The 20,151-nt window shown below is 39.7% G+C and overlaps 1 protein-coding gene across 2 annotated transcripts in view; it reads right to left on the bottom strand.

Moving 5' to 3' along the window:
* Positions 1-20,151, bottom strand: part of Mrrf (mitochondrial ribosome recycling factor) — a 59,885-nt gene that overhangs the window by 37,042 nt on the left and 2,692 nt on the right. For both annotated transcript variants that reach the window (XM_041674560.1, XM_041674561.1), the window contains exons 2-4: positions 17,242-17,453; positions 7,990-8,145; positions 2,580-2,698 (exon numbers count right to left, since the gene is read on the bottom strand). In XM_041674560.1, the coding sequence (XP_041530494.1) occupies positions 2,580-2,698; positions 7,990-8,145; positions 17,242-17,425 (459 nt within the window). In that variant the 5' untranslated portion in view covers positions 17,426-17,453. The remainder of the gene's footprint in view (positions 1-2,579; positions 2,699-7,989; positions 8,146-17,241; positions 17,454-20,151) is intronic.

The following is a 20,151-nucleotide window of genomic DNA, read 5'->3' as shown; positions in this document are numbered from 1 at the left end:
CATGAAACAGAAAGAAATTCTATACACACAAGAAGGATTAGCTGAGCATTTTGAAGCCATGAACCTCAGTACTCTGTGGGCAGATTCTAAAGCTGGGGGAAGGAAGTATTTAGTTAGAGCTGTTGGTTTATGCACCCACCAGATGAGATGAAACTCACACTTCCTCACTGTGCCTATGCCTGCGCCCTCTACTGAGATGCTGGGTAAGCTTTTTCCAGAACCCAGGGGATGGCACACTAGAGAAATGGCAAAGATACTTTAGTTGAACTTCCTAAGAAAAAATTAAGCAGTTAATACCTCCTTCTGCCTCATAAGAGATGCTCTGGTGGCCAATCAGGTGCTACTTCTATGAATAACATTTGCCATTTAATAACAGAAGTGGTTGGCTCTGAAAAGCAATCTGCCTGATGAGGTCTTCAAGCTGTGTAATTAGGAGGCTAGTCCCTAAATTGGCCTACAGTGCCTATGGGATTAGATGAACAGGGCAGAGACGCCTCAGGGGTTCAGAGGGGGACAACAGGGAACAAGTTGACAGTTCCTTTTCATCTGTTTCTATGCTCCTCAGTAACGCCATGAATGAGTGCTTCCTTTCCACATACCTAATAACACATATCCACTAATGTAAAGACAACGTATGGAGCAATTCCATGTTATATATGACTCTTCTAATGCAAGCTTACAATCTAGTGAAAAAGTGACATCTACACTGAAATTCAAAACATGAGTGGCAAACAGCCAGCAGAAAATATTCCAAGTCACAAGAACAGTACCTACAAACACTCTGAGGGTGTAATAGTCATGATGTATTTTAAGGCCAGTCTGAGTACAATGGAGTACCAGGAAGACAATGCAACAGAACTGCAGACTGGATGCAGGCTGAGGCCAGATCACCAAAGCCTTTTTGTCCACAGTAAACATTTTGAATTTTCACTTCTTAAAGATCATTTGAATTGTGAGAATGATACAATCCAACATATACCTTGAAATGTTAAAGTTCACTGTGGCTGCAGGATGGAGAACGGAGAAGGGCAGTGGTTCAACAAATCCAAAAGTGTGCCTGCTGCATCAGTCGCAGGACCCTTCTGGCTGGAAACGATTTGTTCTACTCCTACTGTTAAACTGGTCTGTCAAATCCAATGCACAGCCCGACATGAACACAACAACTGACAGAGACCAGAGCAGGACGGTCAGGAGATGGTGGCAGGAGAGGAAGTAACTTGCCAAAGGAAAAGGCACAGAAAGGACTGGATTTCACGTTTTCTAGGTTTCTCAACTACAGTTAAAACCATAGAGCCCCAAGGTTAAACGCAATTCATCTTCCAGTCTCTAATGCCAGGCATTGCTTATATTATTCTGTCTAGTCTGAAAGAAGGTGAAGTCCTGGAGGGTCTTCTCCAAATTCTAATACAGAGGTAACAAAATGGCAGCTCTCAGGCCATATCTGGCCCATTAAAATGTTTTATTTCGGCTCAAGGTTTTTTGTTTGTTTTGTGTAGCCTAAGTTATCCTTGAACTCCTGATATCCCGCCTCCACCTCCCAAGACCTAAGATAACAAACACGAGCCAGCCCTCCTGGATGCCCATATTTTAAAAAAAGAGAAAAGTAAACCAGTCCAAAACATTTAGAGAACAAAAAGACTTTGTACAAAATTTGGGGTTACTGATGTCTCCTTGAAATAAAAACTGGAGCATTGGTTAATACTAATTCCCAGGCCTACATTCCACAGATGGGCCACATGGTTCCCAGGCATGCCGATTTGAATGAGAATCCCTCACATATTTGAATGTGTGGTCTCTAGTTGTTGGAACTGTTTGGGAGGGATTAGGTGTGGTCTTCTAGAAGGTGAGTCACTGGGGGATCAGTTTTGAGGTTTCAAAAGTTCTTACCTATGCTTTAGCTCCATGCCTACCTGCTGCCATGTTCCCCCTCCATCATGGTCATAGACTAACTCTCTAGAACTGTGAGCCTCAAGTTAAATGCTTTTTTTTATTATAAACTGCCCTGATAATAGTGTTTTGTCATGGCAATAGAAAAGTAACTAAGATAACAGGTTACCAAAGCCTTACACTGCCCCAAAGAGCCAATCACAACCTCTCCATTATTGCTTTTCAAATTACTTACTTGGTCACTATAACATTTGCATTTAACAGGTAATTACAAACTTAAGAGATGGGGCTGGAGAAATAGTGGCTGAGAGCACTGGTTGCTCTTCCATGGGACCCAGGTTCAATTCCCAGTACCTACATGGCAGCTCACAACTATATACAGTGATACAAATATATCATTGTTTTCCTGGATCTGATCTTTTCCACACCTGAATTCTATAAAATCCTGGACAATTTTTTCAGAAGTTCCAGGAGATCTGACACCATCATACAGACATACAGGCAGGCAGAACACCAATGTACATGAAATAAAGATAATCATTTTTTAAAACTTTAGAGATAAGAGACTTATCTTGTCCTATATTTTTTTTAATAAATTCCTTCCCAAACTAAGGGAACATTTCCTTCTGACCTGATCAAACCTCCACTATTCAAAAGACTGAAGACAGATACCTTTCAATAAGGCACCTTACCTCTGGAAAACTGGCCATATTCACCAGAATCAACTGTGGTGACTTCATGGAGATCTGGCCAATGTGATTTAAGGCAAGCTTCCCATCAGCAGTTACCACAGTAATATGATCAAGGGATCCTAAAGAAAAAGCAAGAAGGTTTTAGAATTCTAAAAGACTTTAGAAGCCCATATCTCTTTATCTAATTTATCTAAGTTAGATATCTTTATCTAAAATTCAGCAAACACACAGGAATCCCTTCCCAATGTGACGAGGTTGTTCACAGGAGCATTTTCAGGCAGTGGATAGAGTATGCAATGAACCACATTGGAATTCCTTACTAGAACCATTCTGGTTTGCCTGGACTTAAAGCCTTTCCTGTGACATAGGACAGATCATCACTGAACGAAGCCAGGACAGGAACTCAAGCAGGGCAGGAACTTGGAAGCAAGAGCTGATGCAGAGGTCATGGAGGGGTGCTGATTACTGGCTTAGAGAACCCAGGACCACCAGCACAGGAAAAGTACTGCCCACAATGGCTGAGCCCTCCCCCATCAATTACTAATTAAGAAAATGCCCACAGGCTTGCCTACATCCTCATCTTGGAGAGGCATTTTCTCACATGAGGTTCCCGCCTCTCGGATGATTTTAGTTGTGTGGAATTGATATAGTAAACTATCTAGCACAAAGCTGAAACTGAAAAGTACTGATCCTCCTGTCAGTAACTCTGCCACTTACCAGCTACAAGACCACTAAGGAATAAATCACTTACCCTCTCTCTCGGTTTCCAACTCAGCATAAAAATAGCTGCTGCTTACAGAATTAGTGACGACTCCAGCAGTCACTGGAGAAACAGCCAACTACACAACATACCAAAGAACAAGCACTGGAAAGTTAACTCCTCCTGCCCCTCGGTATTATTAATAATAATGCTATTATTATTACCACCACTTTAGAGATGAGAAAATGAAACTTGAGGAAGATAAATGGACCAAGATCAGAGTTATCAAGTGAAAAACGATCAAGAGCCAAGAGTCAAGCTCAAGTGTGCTCCAGTCTGATTTCAGGAAGTCCTTCCCTTCTCTACACAGTTCTGAGCACAGAATCATCAGGGCTTTTGCACCCCCAAATATCCTGATTCTGTTGTAATGTTTTAATTCACCACACAATTCTAGCACATAGCCAGTTTAGAACAAGTTCCTCTTGCCATCCTTGCCTTTGGTCCTGAGACCCCCTTCAGAAACAAGTACCATGCACACACACGCATGCACACAGACACACAGACACACACACGCACCATATATATATATATATATATATATATATATATATATATACACACACACACACACACACACACACACACACACTAAATCTTATCTTTTTCCACACCTGATTTCTGTAAATTCCTGGGCAAATTTTTTCAAGTCAAAAAGGATAAATAAACCCACAGCTCTAGATAGGAAATTCTTCAAAGTCCCTGTTTCCTATGCAAATGAAACCCTTACCACTCACAGTAAGAACCACTCGTGGATGGCTCTTTCTGAGACACAAAGAGAGTGGGGTTGTGGAGGTGGGTGAGGTATCCTTCAAATAAACTAAAGCTATTCTCGAACACAGTGTAGGATTAATGCAGTAAATACCACACTATGACCCAATGACCTGATTTGGAGTACTCAACCAGATTCAGTGTCATCATGACAGACAGGGGTTGACACCACTGGCTTTAACCTGAAAAAGTATTGGAGTATAAAAATAAAAAGTCACCATGATTCTAAAATCCAAATACCTAAATTCAAATACCAGCTCACTGCTTCCAAATTCTAAGCACCTTTTGGGCCTCCATTTCCTGATCTTTAAATAAGACAAAAACTGTACCTCAAGGGCTTTAATGAGGATTAGACTTAAAACTATATTGAAAAGCATTATAACTAAGACCCAATAATGCTGCTATTATTTTTTGGGAAGTTTTGTATTTTAATCAAACTAATATCCTTGCATGTAATTTTCCTTCTATTAGGAATATACTTCTCCTTTTTTTGAAATTATAAAAGCTATTTAATTCACGATAACTTAAAAACAAGAATAAACTTAACTAAGTATAGATGTCTACTTTAAGTATTACGAAACATCCTAGTGGTGGTGGTACACGCCTTTAATCCCAGCACTTGGAAGGCAGAGGTAGGGCAGATCTGTTAGTTAGAGGCCAGTCTGTTCTACAGAGTGAGTTCTAGGACAGTCAGAATTATACAAAGAAACCCTATCTTGAAAAACAAAAACAAACAAAAAAATTAAAAAGCAATGGTTAAAGGAATTGAAAGACTCACAAGATTGGAAATATCTACCACATTCATTGACTAGTTAACATTTTTTAACTGACCACATCACCAAAAGTGATCTACAGAATCAGCCATTGATTGACATAAATTAGTTGACTAAATCACTTTATAATTTTTTTAATGTTTTCTCATCTTTTAAAATTAACTATAATCACTGTGCAGTGGTGGCATATGCCTGTAATCACAGCAGTCAGAGAGGCAGAAGAGCAGGCGGATCTCTGAGTTTGAGGCCAGCCTGATCTACAGAGCGAGTTCCAGGACAGCCAAGGCTACAAAGCAAAACCCTGTCTCGGAAAACAAAACATGAACAAACAATAACAACAACAAAGTAACTATAATCACTTAGCAATTTTAGTTCCAGGTTTCCATACATCAATAAATCAAGCTGAAGAGAACTGGTATCTTAATAACACTGAATCGCTCAACTCATTGAATTTTAGATTCATTAATCATTTCCTCAGTAGCCCTTGAACAAATCATATCTGAAGCTGGGTCTGCTGACTCACTCTCATGACCCTAATATTCGGTAAGCTGAGTGAGCATGGCTGCTATAAAATTCTAGAATGTGATTTTTTTCCTCAATACTTTTATTTTTTTCCTTTTTTTTTTTTTTTTTAGATCCCAATTTCTGATATATATATTTAAAAAAACAGGTTTTACTATGTAGCTTTGGCTGGCCTGGAGCTCACTATGTAGTCTACTATGTGGGATAGTAGATATCCCAGTCTACTTTACTGCGATAATTCTTGCTCCTTCTCTAAAGTCTCGCTGTGGTGGTATCTAATCTCAAAAACCTGTCTGAGGGGGCTGGAGAGATGGCTCAGAGGTTAAGAGCATTGCCTGCTCTTCCAAAGTTCCTGAGTTCAATTCCCAGCAACCACATGGTGGCTCACAATCATCTGTAATGGGGTCTGGTGCCCTCTTCTGGCCTTCGAGCATACACACAGACAGAATATTGTATACATAATAAATAAATAAATATTTTTTTAAAAAAAGAACCTGAGTCCTCAGCTGTATTGCAGACCCTTCTTCTAAGCCCCGACACATTCTAAGTGTAGTCTTAAGTGACTGAATATGTCCTATAAGCAAAGCTCCAGTGCTAATGCTTTTTAATATTACTTGCTTTCATTATCTTATAAGATGATTATTGCTGCCACCATTTTACAGATGAGGAAACTGAGGTAAACAGAATGACTTGCCAACATCATAACAGCTCTTAATAACAGAACTTAAATCCAAGTCTAGGCAAGACCACCTCCAAAGCCAGGCCTCCACTGTTTTGCTGTTAGGTCATTTTTATACGCATCGGTTTACTTGTCTGCCCTTTTATCTGAGGTTCTAAATTCCTGGACATTAGGAACCAGATCTTCCCTCTCCATGTCCATATCTATTACAGTAGTTCTCACTACTACTGTGGCAAACACACAGATGAATGAAGGACAAAGGGGAAGCAGTAGGAAAGAAGAGATCAAACCTGCAACTTAGACAAGTGTTGACAGACATCTGCTGTCTCTGAGACAGACACAGGATGGAAGGCAGTGAAGAAGAAAGTGCTGCTGGTCCAGATAACAGCGAGAAATGATATAGAAGAGCCAGTCTAGCAGAGAGCATGGGCTATGTGTAGTTTGTTTTACCCAGCTTCTTCACATCCTCAAAATTTACACAGAACATTACACAATCTTAGCCCAAGGAAAAGAAGGGGAGATCCAAGGGGAGGTCTGCTGAAGATAGATCTTAGTTCCGCCTCCCTGACTGGCTGTTAAGAGCCTTTGCCACAAAGGCCCCACATGGGCAGTGTGTAGTTGTAATGGTGCCTATCCCTCAATCTTTATCAACATAATGCATCAAACCCTTCCCCTCAATCTGTCCCCAGTGGGAATCTCCCTCAAGCTCACTCCTATCCCTCATTTTCTCAGAGGTTAACAGTTAACAAATTACACTCCCACCCTCTTTCCGAGCCCATCATCTTCATAAGTTCAACAAGAGTGGAACTGGCCGGCTCATTTTAAGTATCACATTTCTCCCTGGGCTTCTCTCAAGCTGCTCTCTGGTTTCGGCTGCAGAATGTTAACAGGCAGAAAGCACAGGGGAGACAGAGCACTTTATCAGTTTCATACCTAAAATAATAAGCAAGCTTAAAATAAACAGTTGGGAAAGATTGAATGGCACGCTTTACTGTCAGCAAAGGCAGAAACACTCCAGCACAAAGGTTAACAAATGCCAGGAACTGCCTTCTAGTCTCACACCAGATCGCATCTTTGAACTCAACGTGGTTCTGATCATTTTTATAATGAACTGAGTACTTTTCAGAAACAAGTTCATGAAATGTCTTCTATTTTCCTTACAAACCTCCCCAATCAAAACATGAGTGGGAGAGGCTGAAGTTCCCAAAGACACCTTCAGAGGGGGTCTCAGACTTAACTATAGGATGATGACAACTTGCAAAAGGCCAATTTAACAGCAATTGGATTTTTCCTGCCCGCTTGCACCATTAGCTGACAGCCCACTTTCTCTATCACATCTGCAAACAGTTCTCCTAGACAGTTCTGACGTTTCCCACTTAGAAAGGCCACTTTTAGGAAGCTATTAACCTAAACGGAATCTTCCTGGTAAGCTCATGGGCAGAAAGGCCTCAGGTGGGCAAGTCTGCAAAATTTGGTTTACAGTGCTGGATAAGAACTGCCAAATAGGGCAAACTAGAAAAAGCAGACTAAGGACATAGAACTATGAGGCTAGATACCCCACATATGTTTTTTTTGTATCCACAAAAAAACTACTTTGTGAGAGTGTAATTCCACAAGCACTGATCATGACAGGCTTTGCTTACTGTTATGCTGGTTCTCTGCGGGCCAAGCACAGTGCTACTCCACGGGAGACAGTCACTTAATGGACACAAGCAGCACGATTCCAGAACCATGATACAGTTAACTCACTTACATTCTACAGCAGGAACTGGACAAGGAAACTCCTCAGTTACAGAAAAGTAACTGCTCATAAACACCAGTTAGTGGTGCCAAAGCTGGGGTGGCATGGTGACACCCCATGCTCTTTCCCACTGTAACACTCCCTGAAACACGGGTTTAACCACTAACCTGGTGCAGTCCTTATGTTGAGAGTCTTATTGAAATTATCCTGGAGAGCTTCCGTCACAGATTTCATTTCTTCATCCACCTCCTCCAAGTTGATTATATCCTCCACCAAGGCTGTGTTAATATTCACCCTGGCCTGGGGCTGTCCTTTCCCTTTAGCTAAAAAGCGAACATACAGTGAGCAGAAGAATAGAAGCATACACAGAAACAACAAGCATTGGCTTTTTCTTAAGTGCCTTTGTGTACAGGGCACTATCAAGTGCTAGAAGTTTATAAGAGCATTTCTGCCCTCCACAAACGCTCACATCTACTGAGTGTCAGCTAGCTCCCAAGTCTGTGCTAAAAGACTTAGCTACTACGAAGGCCATAGGCTTTATAATTAGACACTCGGGACTACACATGCTGCAGTGCATGTGGGCTGTATGACCTTGGGCAAGTTATTCTGTTTGTAAGTATTAGATTCTCCACTTTTAAGAGGACTAATCGGTATTATAAGGCTGTTACAGGAATAAAAGGAAGCCACTTACATAGCCAAAAGAGTACTCTACATATCCATGGGATCCAGAAATAAATTAATAGCTTAGTTTTCAGAAAAATGGAACATCAGAAAGGTAAAGTGACTTGCCTAATGTCACAGGTCAGGAAATGGTCAAGTCAAGATTTGGTCCCAGAGCTGTCTAATTTTAAGCCCATGAACTTTTCATAAGACAATCTCCACAAATCTAATGGAGAGAAAGGAAACATATTAATTCAGTTTCAAATGCATACTCCGACAAGATGAAAGAGACGATCATGAACCAGGAAAACAGCAAACCACAGACACAAGTGTGCATTGGTAGGAAAGGAACTGCTTGCAGAAAGAAGACGATCACGAACCAGGAAAAACTGTAAACTGCAGGCACAAGTGCGCAGAAAGAAGGGGTTCACAGAACGGCCACAGCAGATGATAAAACTGCAGTTCTCCTTAAAGAAGTTAGGGGTGAACAATATCTCTGGTACTGAAGAGGTGAACATGTTTACAAACCAAGGAACAGTGATCCATTTTAACAACTCCAAAGTTCAGGCGTCTCTGGCAGCAAACACCTTCACCGTTACAGGCCACGCTGAGACCAAACAAATGACAGAAATGCTTCCCAGCATTCTAAACCAGCTTGGGGCAGACAGTCTGACTAGTTTAAGGCGACTGGCTGAAGCTCTGCCCAGACAATCTGTGGTAGAAGAGCACCACTTGCTACTGAGAGGATGATAATGAAGTCCCAGATCTGGTGGAGAATGTTGATGACGCTTCTAGAAATGGGGGGAACTGAGTGAAGGCACCTTCTGAAGAAGTGCGCTACTGTTTTATATCATGGCTGCTTTTTAAAGGTCTTTTGTTTATGGATCTGATCAAATCAAGAGTGCTAATATTTTTTAGGCCCAAATCCCTTGTTCACTGCAGCTCTTTTCAGTTTTTGCTTAAACACAATTCATTCTTTGCAGTAAATTAAGCTGAATAAGCCTAGGACTAAAGTTCAGGAAAAGGTTAATAAAATTCTTTGCGTAGTAACAAACAAAAAAGAAGTTGCTAGTACCTTTTTAAAAAGCTCAAGGAGCCGGGCGATGGTGGCACACGCCTTTAATCCCAGCACTCGGAGGCAGAGGCAGGAGGATCTCTGTGAGTTCGAGACCAGCTTGGTCTACAGAGCGAGTTCCAGGACAGGCTCCAAAGCCACAGAGAAACCCTGTCTCGAAAAACCAAAAAATAAAAAAAATACAAATAAAAAAAAAATAAAAAGCTCAAGGATTAGATATACTTACTTAAAAGGGAAGATGAAAAATAGAAAGGAAACATTCTTTACATCAACATATAAGAAGTGTTCTCTAGGGGCTGGAGAGATGGCTCAGAGGTTAAGAGAGAGCACTACATGCTTTTCCAGAAGTCCTGAGTTCAATTCCCAGCAACCACATGGTGGCTCACAACTATCTATAATGAGATCTGGTGCCCTCTTCTGGCTTGCAAGCATAAAGCAGGCAGAACACTGTATACATAAATAAATCTTTAAAAAAAAATAATTCCCTCTAAAGTCAAGAAAAAAAAGGAATGCCCGTTATCACCAATCATACTTACTCAGATTAGACTAGAGTGCAGGGAAGGAGAGTACTGGGGTAATGGGATGAATGTGCAGGCATATGCCACAAAGAAAATTAATTCCATGTGAGTTTCTTCCCTGAAGTAGACTGGTGCTGCCAAGAGCAGACAATACCTCATTGTCATAAAAAAAAAAAAAGTACCTATGTTATTAAACCATCTTTTTTTTTTTTTTTTGGTTTTTCGAGACACGATTTCTCTGTGGTTTTGGAGCCTGTCCTGGAACTAGCTCTTGTAGACCAGGCTGGTCTCGAACTCACAGAGATCCGCCTGCCTCTGCCTCCCGAGTGCTGGGATTAAAGGCGTGCGCCACCACCGCCCGGCCTTATTAAACCATCTTAAATGCCATTTTCTGTAGACCTCTAAAGTCTTTGAAGATGACCTGCTTATCTAAAATATACCTTTGTTTGACCTTGAAAACTTATCTAAAGTGATATCATTTGTTGTCTAGTCTCTGCTGCTGGGAAAGTTCAGGGCTTGTCAAGTAATCTGTGAGGCTGGATCATCTCAAATAGCCACCTTGAAATTGTTCTGAACAATTCCTAATTTTGGGGATATTCTCTTTTGGGAAGTTACATCTGATCAAATGAAAAGCATTTGTTAGTTTTATAAGTTAGTTTAGATTAAATGATCATGCAGTTTGATGAACTATCATCTCTTCTAAGTAAGAGGTGTCTCTTGTTCAACTCAAATCTTTATCAATTTTGATGGTATCCATGGCTTTTCTTCTCCTGTGGAAACAAAAGCAAAACCCCTTCACCAACGTGACACATGTCCTGGTTTCCAATCTGAGGTCAGTATATCTTTAAAGTATATCAGTTGATTTAACTCTGTAGATTTTGTCTATTATCCAATGTCTCTCTGCAGCTGTTATTCCTTTCTCATCAGCATTTAGAAACTTCAAAGTTAGTAAAGCAATCTATTTCTGAGGGTATTTATTATCCCTTTCTGTTTATTTAACATATCCTTTAGATATGTTATCTTTCTATAACTGCCTGGCCTGTAGGAGTGTGTTGTGTGCCTGCAATATGCTTTATATTATAAGGAAAACAGTTTCATTTTCACAGAGACATATGCTGGGACATTGTCTGTCTTTATTTGTACAGGTGTACCACATGATGGCCATAACTTTTAGCAAACGTGTGAGTACCGAAACAATGTTTTCCAAACTCAAAGCAGCTGCCCTCTGAAAACCATAATGAGTATCAATTGTGTGGTGAACATACTTAGTTTTCCAAATTTTACAAAATGGAGCACATCTATCTACCAGATTTTATTCCTTTGAGTACCCTTTGGGTTATTTCTTGCATGTAGTGGTGTGTGGCTGTATAAGGAGCAAAAAGGACATTTCCTTATAATCTCCTTGACTTGTTGCCATGTGATACAAAAGTCTTTTTTAACCTTTGCTATTGGCATGATGTTTTTATGAAATTCTGAGGCCTCCAGAACATTTCTAATCAATAACTAACCAATTTCTACATTATCTTGTGCTACAAGAACTAGCAGACTCGTATGGCATCAGATGTGTGTTATGTATATTGGATGATTCCTATTCCTAATTGTTATCTTGTAACTGAATAAATAATAAAGTCAATTCTGTCTCATCTGGTATAAATTCAGCAGTTTCAATATGCAAAGCAACTCTTCCTACATATTGCAAATCTATAACTATGTTGAGGGGTTCTTTGAAATCCCTTAGCATGAGAATAGCATATAGTTCTGACTTTTGGACAGAATCATAAGGGTTTTGATCCACTTTACTTAAATTTTCTGATTTTAACCTGCCTTTCCTGATTTGTATCAGTAAAGAATATACGGATTCAGTTATTGGTGTGTCCCATAAAATGATGAGAAGGATCCAATTAGCTCTCTTTATAAGTCAAATTCTCTCACTTTGGGGATAGTTGCTGTTAATCTCTCCCCCCAAAAAATTACTACAAGCTCTTTGCCAATGTTCACTTTCTTTCCATTAATGATTAATACCATCACTATTAAAAGGTATAAATTATAATTTTGCTGGGTCTATTCCTAATTGATAAAGTCTCAATTTTCCTTTTAGAATTAACTCAGAGACCTTTTCCACATACACTTTTAATTTTTTACTCCAAGTATGTGGTAAAAAGATACACTCTAAGGTAATAACTTCCTTCTGCATTAAAGTTCCTGTAGGGGAATTCCTGGAAAGTAATATGACCAGAATGAAGTTAAGACTCAGATCCATACAATACACTTATTTCTCTTCCACCAAAGTCAATTCTCTCTCAGCTTCAGCTGACAATTTTCTGAACTATTAAAGTCCTTTTCACCACCTAAGGTTTTGTTTAAGTTAATCAGGTCATCAGGACCTATCCCAATAGGAAATATCTCCTAGCAATCTTTGGAAGTCATTAAGAGTTTGCAATTGATCTCTCCTAATTTGTACCTTTTGGTGTCTTAACTTTTTGTAAGCCTATTTTATAGCCTAAATAATTAATAGAATCTCCTCTTTGCATTTTTCAGGAGCAATTTGTAATCCCTAAGAAGACAAATTTTTCTTTACTTCTTTAAATATTCTTTTAACATATCTACATTTGAATCAGATAGTAAAATGTCATTGATATAATAATGGTAAAGTATAGACTAATGAAATTGCATACATATCATTTCCAATGGCTGCCCTACAAAATATTGGCACAGGATGGGGCTATTAAGCATTCCCTGTAAGAGAACCTTCCATTGTTATCTCTTAGCAGGCTGAGAATTATTATAAGTAGGTACTGTGAAGGCAAATTCTTCTCTGTCCTTTTCTTTTAAAGGTATAATAAAGAAATAACCGTTTAAATCAATAACTATAAGAGGCCATTCTTTAGGCAATAGAGAAGGCAGAGGAATGCCAGACTATAGAGAGCCCATTAACTAAATCACCTTTAATTATTTATTAACAGTTCTTAGATGTTTCCATTCTTCATTTTCCAGATTTCCTTTTAACAACAAATACAGGAGAATCCCAAGGGCTGGTTGATTCCTCAATATGCTGAGCATCTGGTTGCTCCTGTATCCGCTGTTCTAGAGCCTGCAGTTTCTCTAGTGTTAAAAGCCATTGCTTAACCCATACAGGTTTGTCTGTCAACCATTTTAAAGGTAGGGCTGTCGGTGCCTTTGAAATATTAGCAGCTGCTGTGTCCTGTTCTTGTACAACCTGAATGGTTGGTGACTGTTCTCTATAATATTTTGTAATATTTTCCCCAAAAATCATACATTAATTTTTCGTTTGTTTATAAGACTAGAGGAATGTTAATCTGAGTATTCCATTGCTGTAACAAATCACATTCCCATAGATTCATTGCTATATTAGCCACATATGGTTTTAATAATCCTATCTGTCCTTCTGGCCCTATACATTTGATCCATCTCGCACTCTGCTTTATCTGAGATGAAGCTCTGATCCCTAAAAACTGAACATTTACATCCTGAGGAGGCTAATTTGGATGCTAAGATTTGATGAAATTATTGTTATATCCACACCTGTGTCTATCAGACCTTCAATGGTAACATCACTTATTCATATTTTTAAATTTGGTTTTGTTCACTTATAGAAGTTTGCCAAAATACTCACTTTATGATTCTTCCTAAATTTTTTGTTCTCTCTTCTATAGTTGTTCTATTATACAGAGCAGTACGGTTTCTTACAACAGGCATTAGGTTCTTTAATTGCTCTGAAAAGAAGTTTCCTCTATGATGGAAGAAAACAACTGGACCGGATTTGCTATACAGGCCTGCAAGACGCTCCTCACAGAGTTTCCCTACAGCAAAGGATTACCCTGAATATTCCTCATTGATCTACATTTATTAGTCCAATCCCTGCATTTTCTGCACCTTCTGCATAATCCAGAAGGGAGGGGCATTCTGAAGGGATTATGCTTAGAAATTCAATTATTATTGGTCTAGCTTCTTAATTTGGCATCTTTCTATTTACTGCTGATGTCAATCTTTATAAGAAATATATAAAGGCTTTCTTTGGGCCCTATATAACTTTAGTAAATGACTCAATTTTTGTTCCTATTTCTCCAGTTCTGTCGCAAGCATTCAAATCTGCTGTGTGGCATAAATCCAGGGTGTGGTCATCACATACAGCTTGCCTTTCTGTAATAGCATAATCTCCTTCTCCAAGAATTTGATCTTGGGAGATTTCTTTACTCTGTTGTTCAATAATCTTAGCCTGTTCTCTGAACCAGGTACTCCATTGTACTTGTAGACCAGGCTCTAAGTCTTTAGGGATAATTAATTCTATTACAAACTAGCCACAAATTTAACATTTGCTTCACAAAAGGTGAATGCATGCCATATGACTATTGCTTCCCTGAATCTCCTTAAATCTAACATTGACAGAGGAGTCCACTTAACTGTAACAGAGCCTCTGCCATTTGGTAATTCATGTAAGGTTACTGGATATATTTAAGTTGGTTGTTTGAAAACCAGGCTGTTTCTCTCTATTCTTATAATGCAATGCTAAAATTGGTTCTTCATTAAATTCTGTCTGGATTTAAATCTGTGATCTGTTTTATTAGGTTTTTCTGGGGCCTATATCAGATTAACCAACTTTCTTAGTGATATGACAAAAATGATAAAGCTGACAACAATGTTTACAATTGGCATTACATAAATCCCATCTAAATTAGATATCCTTTCATTTAATTGTTCCATTTTCAAACTGTCCAGCATATTATTATACAGAGACCCAAATCCCTCCAGAAAAACCCTGTCTCAACAAACCAAAAAAAAAAAAAAAAAAAAAAGATTCCTGATTGTCTTATACTATCTACCTATGATATTGGGGAAGATGTGAGACTGACTGTTCCTGCGTAGAGCAGTAAAAGCCTGACTGGATTCCAAAGCAGCTACCTAGTTTGGCAGTAGTCCAAGAAGGGGGTTCAAGAAGAGCCAGCAACCCACAGCAGAGAGAGGGAGGAGGGGGCTATCTGAAAAACACACAGGATTGTTCGGAAAAAGCACGTGTGGTGGGGGCCACCTGAAGGCAGAACTAGGCAGTCTAGGGTGGGTGTGTCCTGTGGCCTCTGGAGCCCAGGAGCTCCTGGAGTTTGGGTGGCAGCTGGAAACTGTTTCAGAGAGGCTACAACAGGAAAATCCCAAACTTACTCATGGGCTTGGGGAAAAAAGAAAAGAAAGCCCATTTGGGTGGAGCTAGAGCCCCACAGGCAGCTAAAAAGTTATAGGCAAACTGCTTTTTCGTGAATCTGTACCCCAAACGTTGGGCACCAAATGTAGTACGAATAATAAAAACCCAGAGACAGATATTGCTGTTCATCTGAGATCAGAAAAGCAAAGCAGCCACGTCACTAGAGAGCTCGTACCTCTATGAAATCTTCAGATTGAAAAGTGGTGCGAAAGAATTGTCTGTATTCTGTCAATCATGTTTTAAATAAACACTGATTGGCCAGGCAGGAAGTATAGGCAGGTCAACCAGACAGGAAGTAGAGGCGGGGCAATGAGAACAGGAGAATGCTAGGAAGGAGGAAGCCCATTCCTCCCATTCCTGCACAGACCACCGAGAAGCTAGATGTAATCTGCCCAACTGTGAAAGGTACTGAGCCAAGTGGCTAGCATAGATAAGAACAATGGGTTAATATAAGTTACAAGAGTTAACAAGAAGCCTGAGCTAATGGGCCAATCAGTTTTATAACTTATGGAGATCTCTGTGTGATCTTCTTTGGGACTTGCTGGCTGTGGGGTACCGGGTGGGACAGAAAACCCAACAAGCAGGCCCCTTCATGTTATAGAAAAGAGAACAAATTCCTGTGTCATCCCGCCTTATATTCCTCTCCAGTGCTGGAATTAAAGGCCTGCACCACTGCCCAGTCTCTATGGCTAACTAGTGTGGCTGTTGGGATTAAAGGTGTGTGCTACCACTGTCTGACCTGTATGGATAACTAGTGTGGCTGTTTTGTGTTTTGATCTGCAAGCAAGCTTTATTTATTAAAATACACATGAAATATCACTACAGTATCCTATTGTAGAATGACTCCAAGGAATCTAAGAGAATGAAAACAGTCAACTCTTTGAGGAGCAACCACAAAGAAGAAGCTCCTGCTTGCAGGCCATAGTGAGCATCTAGAAGACTCTGACAGCACAGCATCAGAATCCCCAGGTTTCCTCTTCTTCCTCTATCTGGAGGAACAACTATATCCTGACTTCTATATTTTCAACTTGTTAACATGTATATTTATTAGGTAATTGTAAGGATTTCTTCACTGGAAAATTATAATTGTTTTCAATAGATAATGCTAAGGATTGGATTAGAAAACTTTAAAAATAACATACAAATCCAACATTAACAAGATAAGTCTTCTAAGGGTTAATTTTCTTTCAGCAGTGTGTTAATCTTTCTTTCAATAAAAGCAGATCTGTGTGAAAGCAGAAAAGGAAAGTCCCAGTGGAAACACTCAGCAGCACATTCTAGCACCACCAGGGACAGCAGGACTCCTGACCCACCCCAAACAGCAGGTTTGCCTCATCGTCCTCTGTCATCCATTTCCCCAACCAAGTTTCTGAAAATCTAATTACATCAATATAGCCCTAGAGAGCGCTAAACAACAAAGAGAGAGATGATCATCATGGCAGGCAGCTAACGAACAATAATCAATTTTACAACTGATTAATTAATTACTGCAGTTCTAAGTGTGTCAAGAGTAAAATAATAGTGTACATGACTTCATGGAACAGGGGACCTGACCCAGGCTCAGGCCAAGGAAGGCATCCCTGAGGAAGTGGCATTTAAGCTAAGACCTGCGGAACATCAAAATCTCATTCTTGGATGACATAAGCCATTAAGATCATCCATCTAAACCCGTGGCTCTAATGCCCTGTCACCCAAAACCCTTCTGGCTTTAATTATACCCTCAATTCAAATCTTCCTAAAGAATGAGTGTATGCTGATCCCTGCCACAAGCACTCCGGTGGGCTTGATACTTTTACCTCTAGTTTTGTATCTAAATGAAATAAAGTAGGTATTTTATGAGCCTACAAGAAATAAATGAGGTATAATGGTAACAAAACAAGCCCTAGGCTCAACAAATCTCTGAGATCTCTTAAATGCAAGAAAGGGCTGAGAGGGGAGGGAAGTCACCTACCTTTAGCTTTCTTGGTTGCAAACTGGCGAACTGGCATGGCTGGGTAGGCTAAGAATTGCCTTTGGTCATGTTGTCTTCCATGCACAGGCTTCATGGAAATTTCTGAAGCAGGTCTGGTTAAAGTAGTAAGGTAAGTGCAAAAGGCAGGGTGCAACAGGCGGAGGCACTTTATTCCCAAGGCCATGATGAAAGAGAATCCACAGAAACAGCCACTAAAAGGAATGAGACAAAAGATCTCAATAAAAGAAAACCCATAGCAACTTTCAAAACCAATTCATGCCAACTACCAAACAAGTCCTCTAACTGAGCCATCAACTCATACATTGCCTCAAAAAGAACTATTATCCTCATCTTACAGGAGGAAGAAACTGGTGTTCAGAGACTTGAGCGACCCACCCAGACTGTGGAGTTCTTTCCCGTGCATCTAAATGTCTGTTAAGCAAATGTGCAGCAGCCCAAATCTATGATGATGTTAATTAAGCCCTTATATGAGCAAAAGCACAAACCCTTGATAAAGTTTAAAGAGGAAAGGCAGAGCACTAGAAGGGACTATAAGTAAGAAAAACATTTTAATAGGCATAAAATGACTGGAAAATTTACATGGCAGCATTTAATTAAAATTTTCTTTGGTTCCTTATGCACTGATTACCAATTAGAATCCACTTTAATTTGAGTCTGAAGTATGATTGAGGTTTGAGGTCTTCCACGGTCTAGAACTAGGAAATGCCAACATCCATTGAATTAACACAAGTTATACACATTTCTGAGGTCTCTGACCATACGAAGAGGCCATTGCTTCTTCTGAGATAGAACACAGTCCTAGCCAACAAATATCACACTAAGAGCTTCTGCCAAGAATCTGGTTATTACTTAGCTAAAAATTAAGAACAATTAGTACCAAGTGTCTGGAAGCACTATCTTTGGAAATCACATCTCATTAAAAAAAAAAACAAACTGCTAAAGTGTTGATGCAGCATAACGCAATACACAAGAGCAGGCACTCTGCAGTACGAAGACATAAAACCCAATCCCAGCTCCACCGTTTACTAAATAAGAACTGCTGAGTTTTCACTAGCTCTTCTGTAAAATGGGACTGGTACTTATGTCTTCCAGTTGGGAATAATGAGGCTCGGCAGGTAAAACACTTGACATGGTGTCTACTAGGTAATAGGGAAATAAAAAAATACTTATTGATTGTTACGAATTTTCATTTCAAGAACGTCTGTGCTAGGGTCAGATATGATGAGTACACTTGTACATGTCAGAACTTTCAGTCAGATGTGGATGTAAATTTCTCTCTGGGGTAACTCATCCTTTCCCTATCAGTGAGAAAGATAGGCCTCACTTGAAAATGAAACACCGAGTACACATTAAACATCCAGCACGGTACCTGGCACACGTAACTGCTCAAGGTGTGCAACTATTATTAACTATTTTACCAGCATTACTTTTTCTAATGAAAAGAAAATGAGCAACACACAATGCCACATGTGGTGAGGCATGCCTACAATTCTTGCAGTTAGGAGTTCAAGGTCCATCCTCAGTCGAACAGCAAACTGGAGGCTAGCTCAAGCTAGATGAGAGCCTGTCTTTTAAAACATGCAAAAAAGAAATGAAATGAATAAAGGAAAGGCAAACAATTCCTTCTGATGGGATTTTTAACAAGTTCTTCTGGACAGCAGCAATCAGCGTGCCAGGTCTACATAAATGCAGGCCTGGCCTGCTTGTTTTACTCATATTAGTTCATTTCCTCCTGTCAATAGTGCCACAGATAAACATTATAGTCCACTTTGGAGACGCTGAAACTGAGGCTCAGAGAGATGAAGGCCCTGCCCACGACTGTAGAACTAATAATAGTTTAATACCACTTAAGAACCATTCACAAAAGTTTGGCTCTGAGTGACATTTCTAAAGCTCAGTTTCTACCTAATATAGCAATGCCCAACTCAAATTTATATCCAAATATGGCTGTAAAATAATGTGCAGTTTAGGTTTTTGTAATTGACAGGGTCTCAATCTGGCTACAGTGTGTATGACAGGTTTCCTGGAGTTCCTGTTGTGGGTCATAATACCAAGCCACAAAGCAACAGGAAACTAAAATGGGTTAGAAATAAACAACCTTTGACAGAAAATTCAGCATCAAGAATCAGGCCCAATACATGTGAACCGGAAGACAATTCTATAAATAAACCACATTGCTTTATGCTTGAAGCATTCGTTTCAATTGCATAGAAGTCAGGGAATTAATTTCACAGTGGAAGTTCAATAAAGCAATCGGGTGGGTCTCTAACCTTAGAAACATGAACACTCAGGTCAGTATATGAAGCATTAAAACTATAAAGAAGAAACTTCCTATGAGAGAGCTCAAGTATGTTCCAGATACATTAATGCACTCACAAGAGAATCTGTTTCCCCACTACCTGTGTGACCTTGAATAAGTCCATCTTTCTCAGCAACATCTTCTACCACATCTTTTTCACTTTAAATAACTAATACTTTTAGCTGGGTGGTTGTGGCACATGCCTTTAATCCCAGCATTCAGGAGGCAGAGGCAGGTGGGTCTCTGTAAGTTCGAGGCCAGACTGGTCTACAAAGCAAGTTCCAGGACAGCTAGGACTGTTACACAATAAAACAGCATCTAAAGAAAAAAAAGACCTAGTATTTTTTAATAATAATTTATTTTTTATGTGCATTGGTGTTTTGCCTTCATGTATGTCTCTGTTGAGGATGTCAGATCCCCTGGAACTGGAGTTACAAACAGTTGTGAGCTGCCATGTGGGTGCTGGGAATTGAACACAGGTCCTGATAGAGCAATCAGTGCTCTTGACCACTGAGCCATCTCTCCAGTCCCCCAAATAACTAATAAACTAATATTTTAATATTATGTTTTGTTTACTCTTTAAGAGTTTC

Source organism: Microtus oregoni, unplaced genomic scaffold (genome assembly GCF_018167655.1).
Source record: "Microtus oregoni isolate MIOR12 unplaced genomic scaffold, Mior012 000025F_ref0000491, whole genome shotgun sequence".
Taxonomy (NCBI): domain Eukaryota; kingdom Metazoa; phylum Chordata; class Mammalia; order Rodentia; family Cricetidae; genus Microtus; species Microtus oregoni.
The sequence above is the reverse complement of the archived record's forward strand: the minus strand, read 5'-3'. Positions and strand labels throughout refer to the sequence as shown.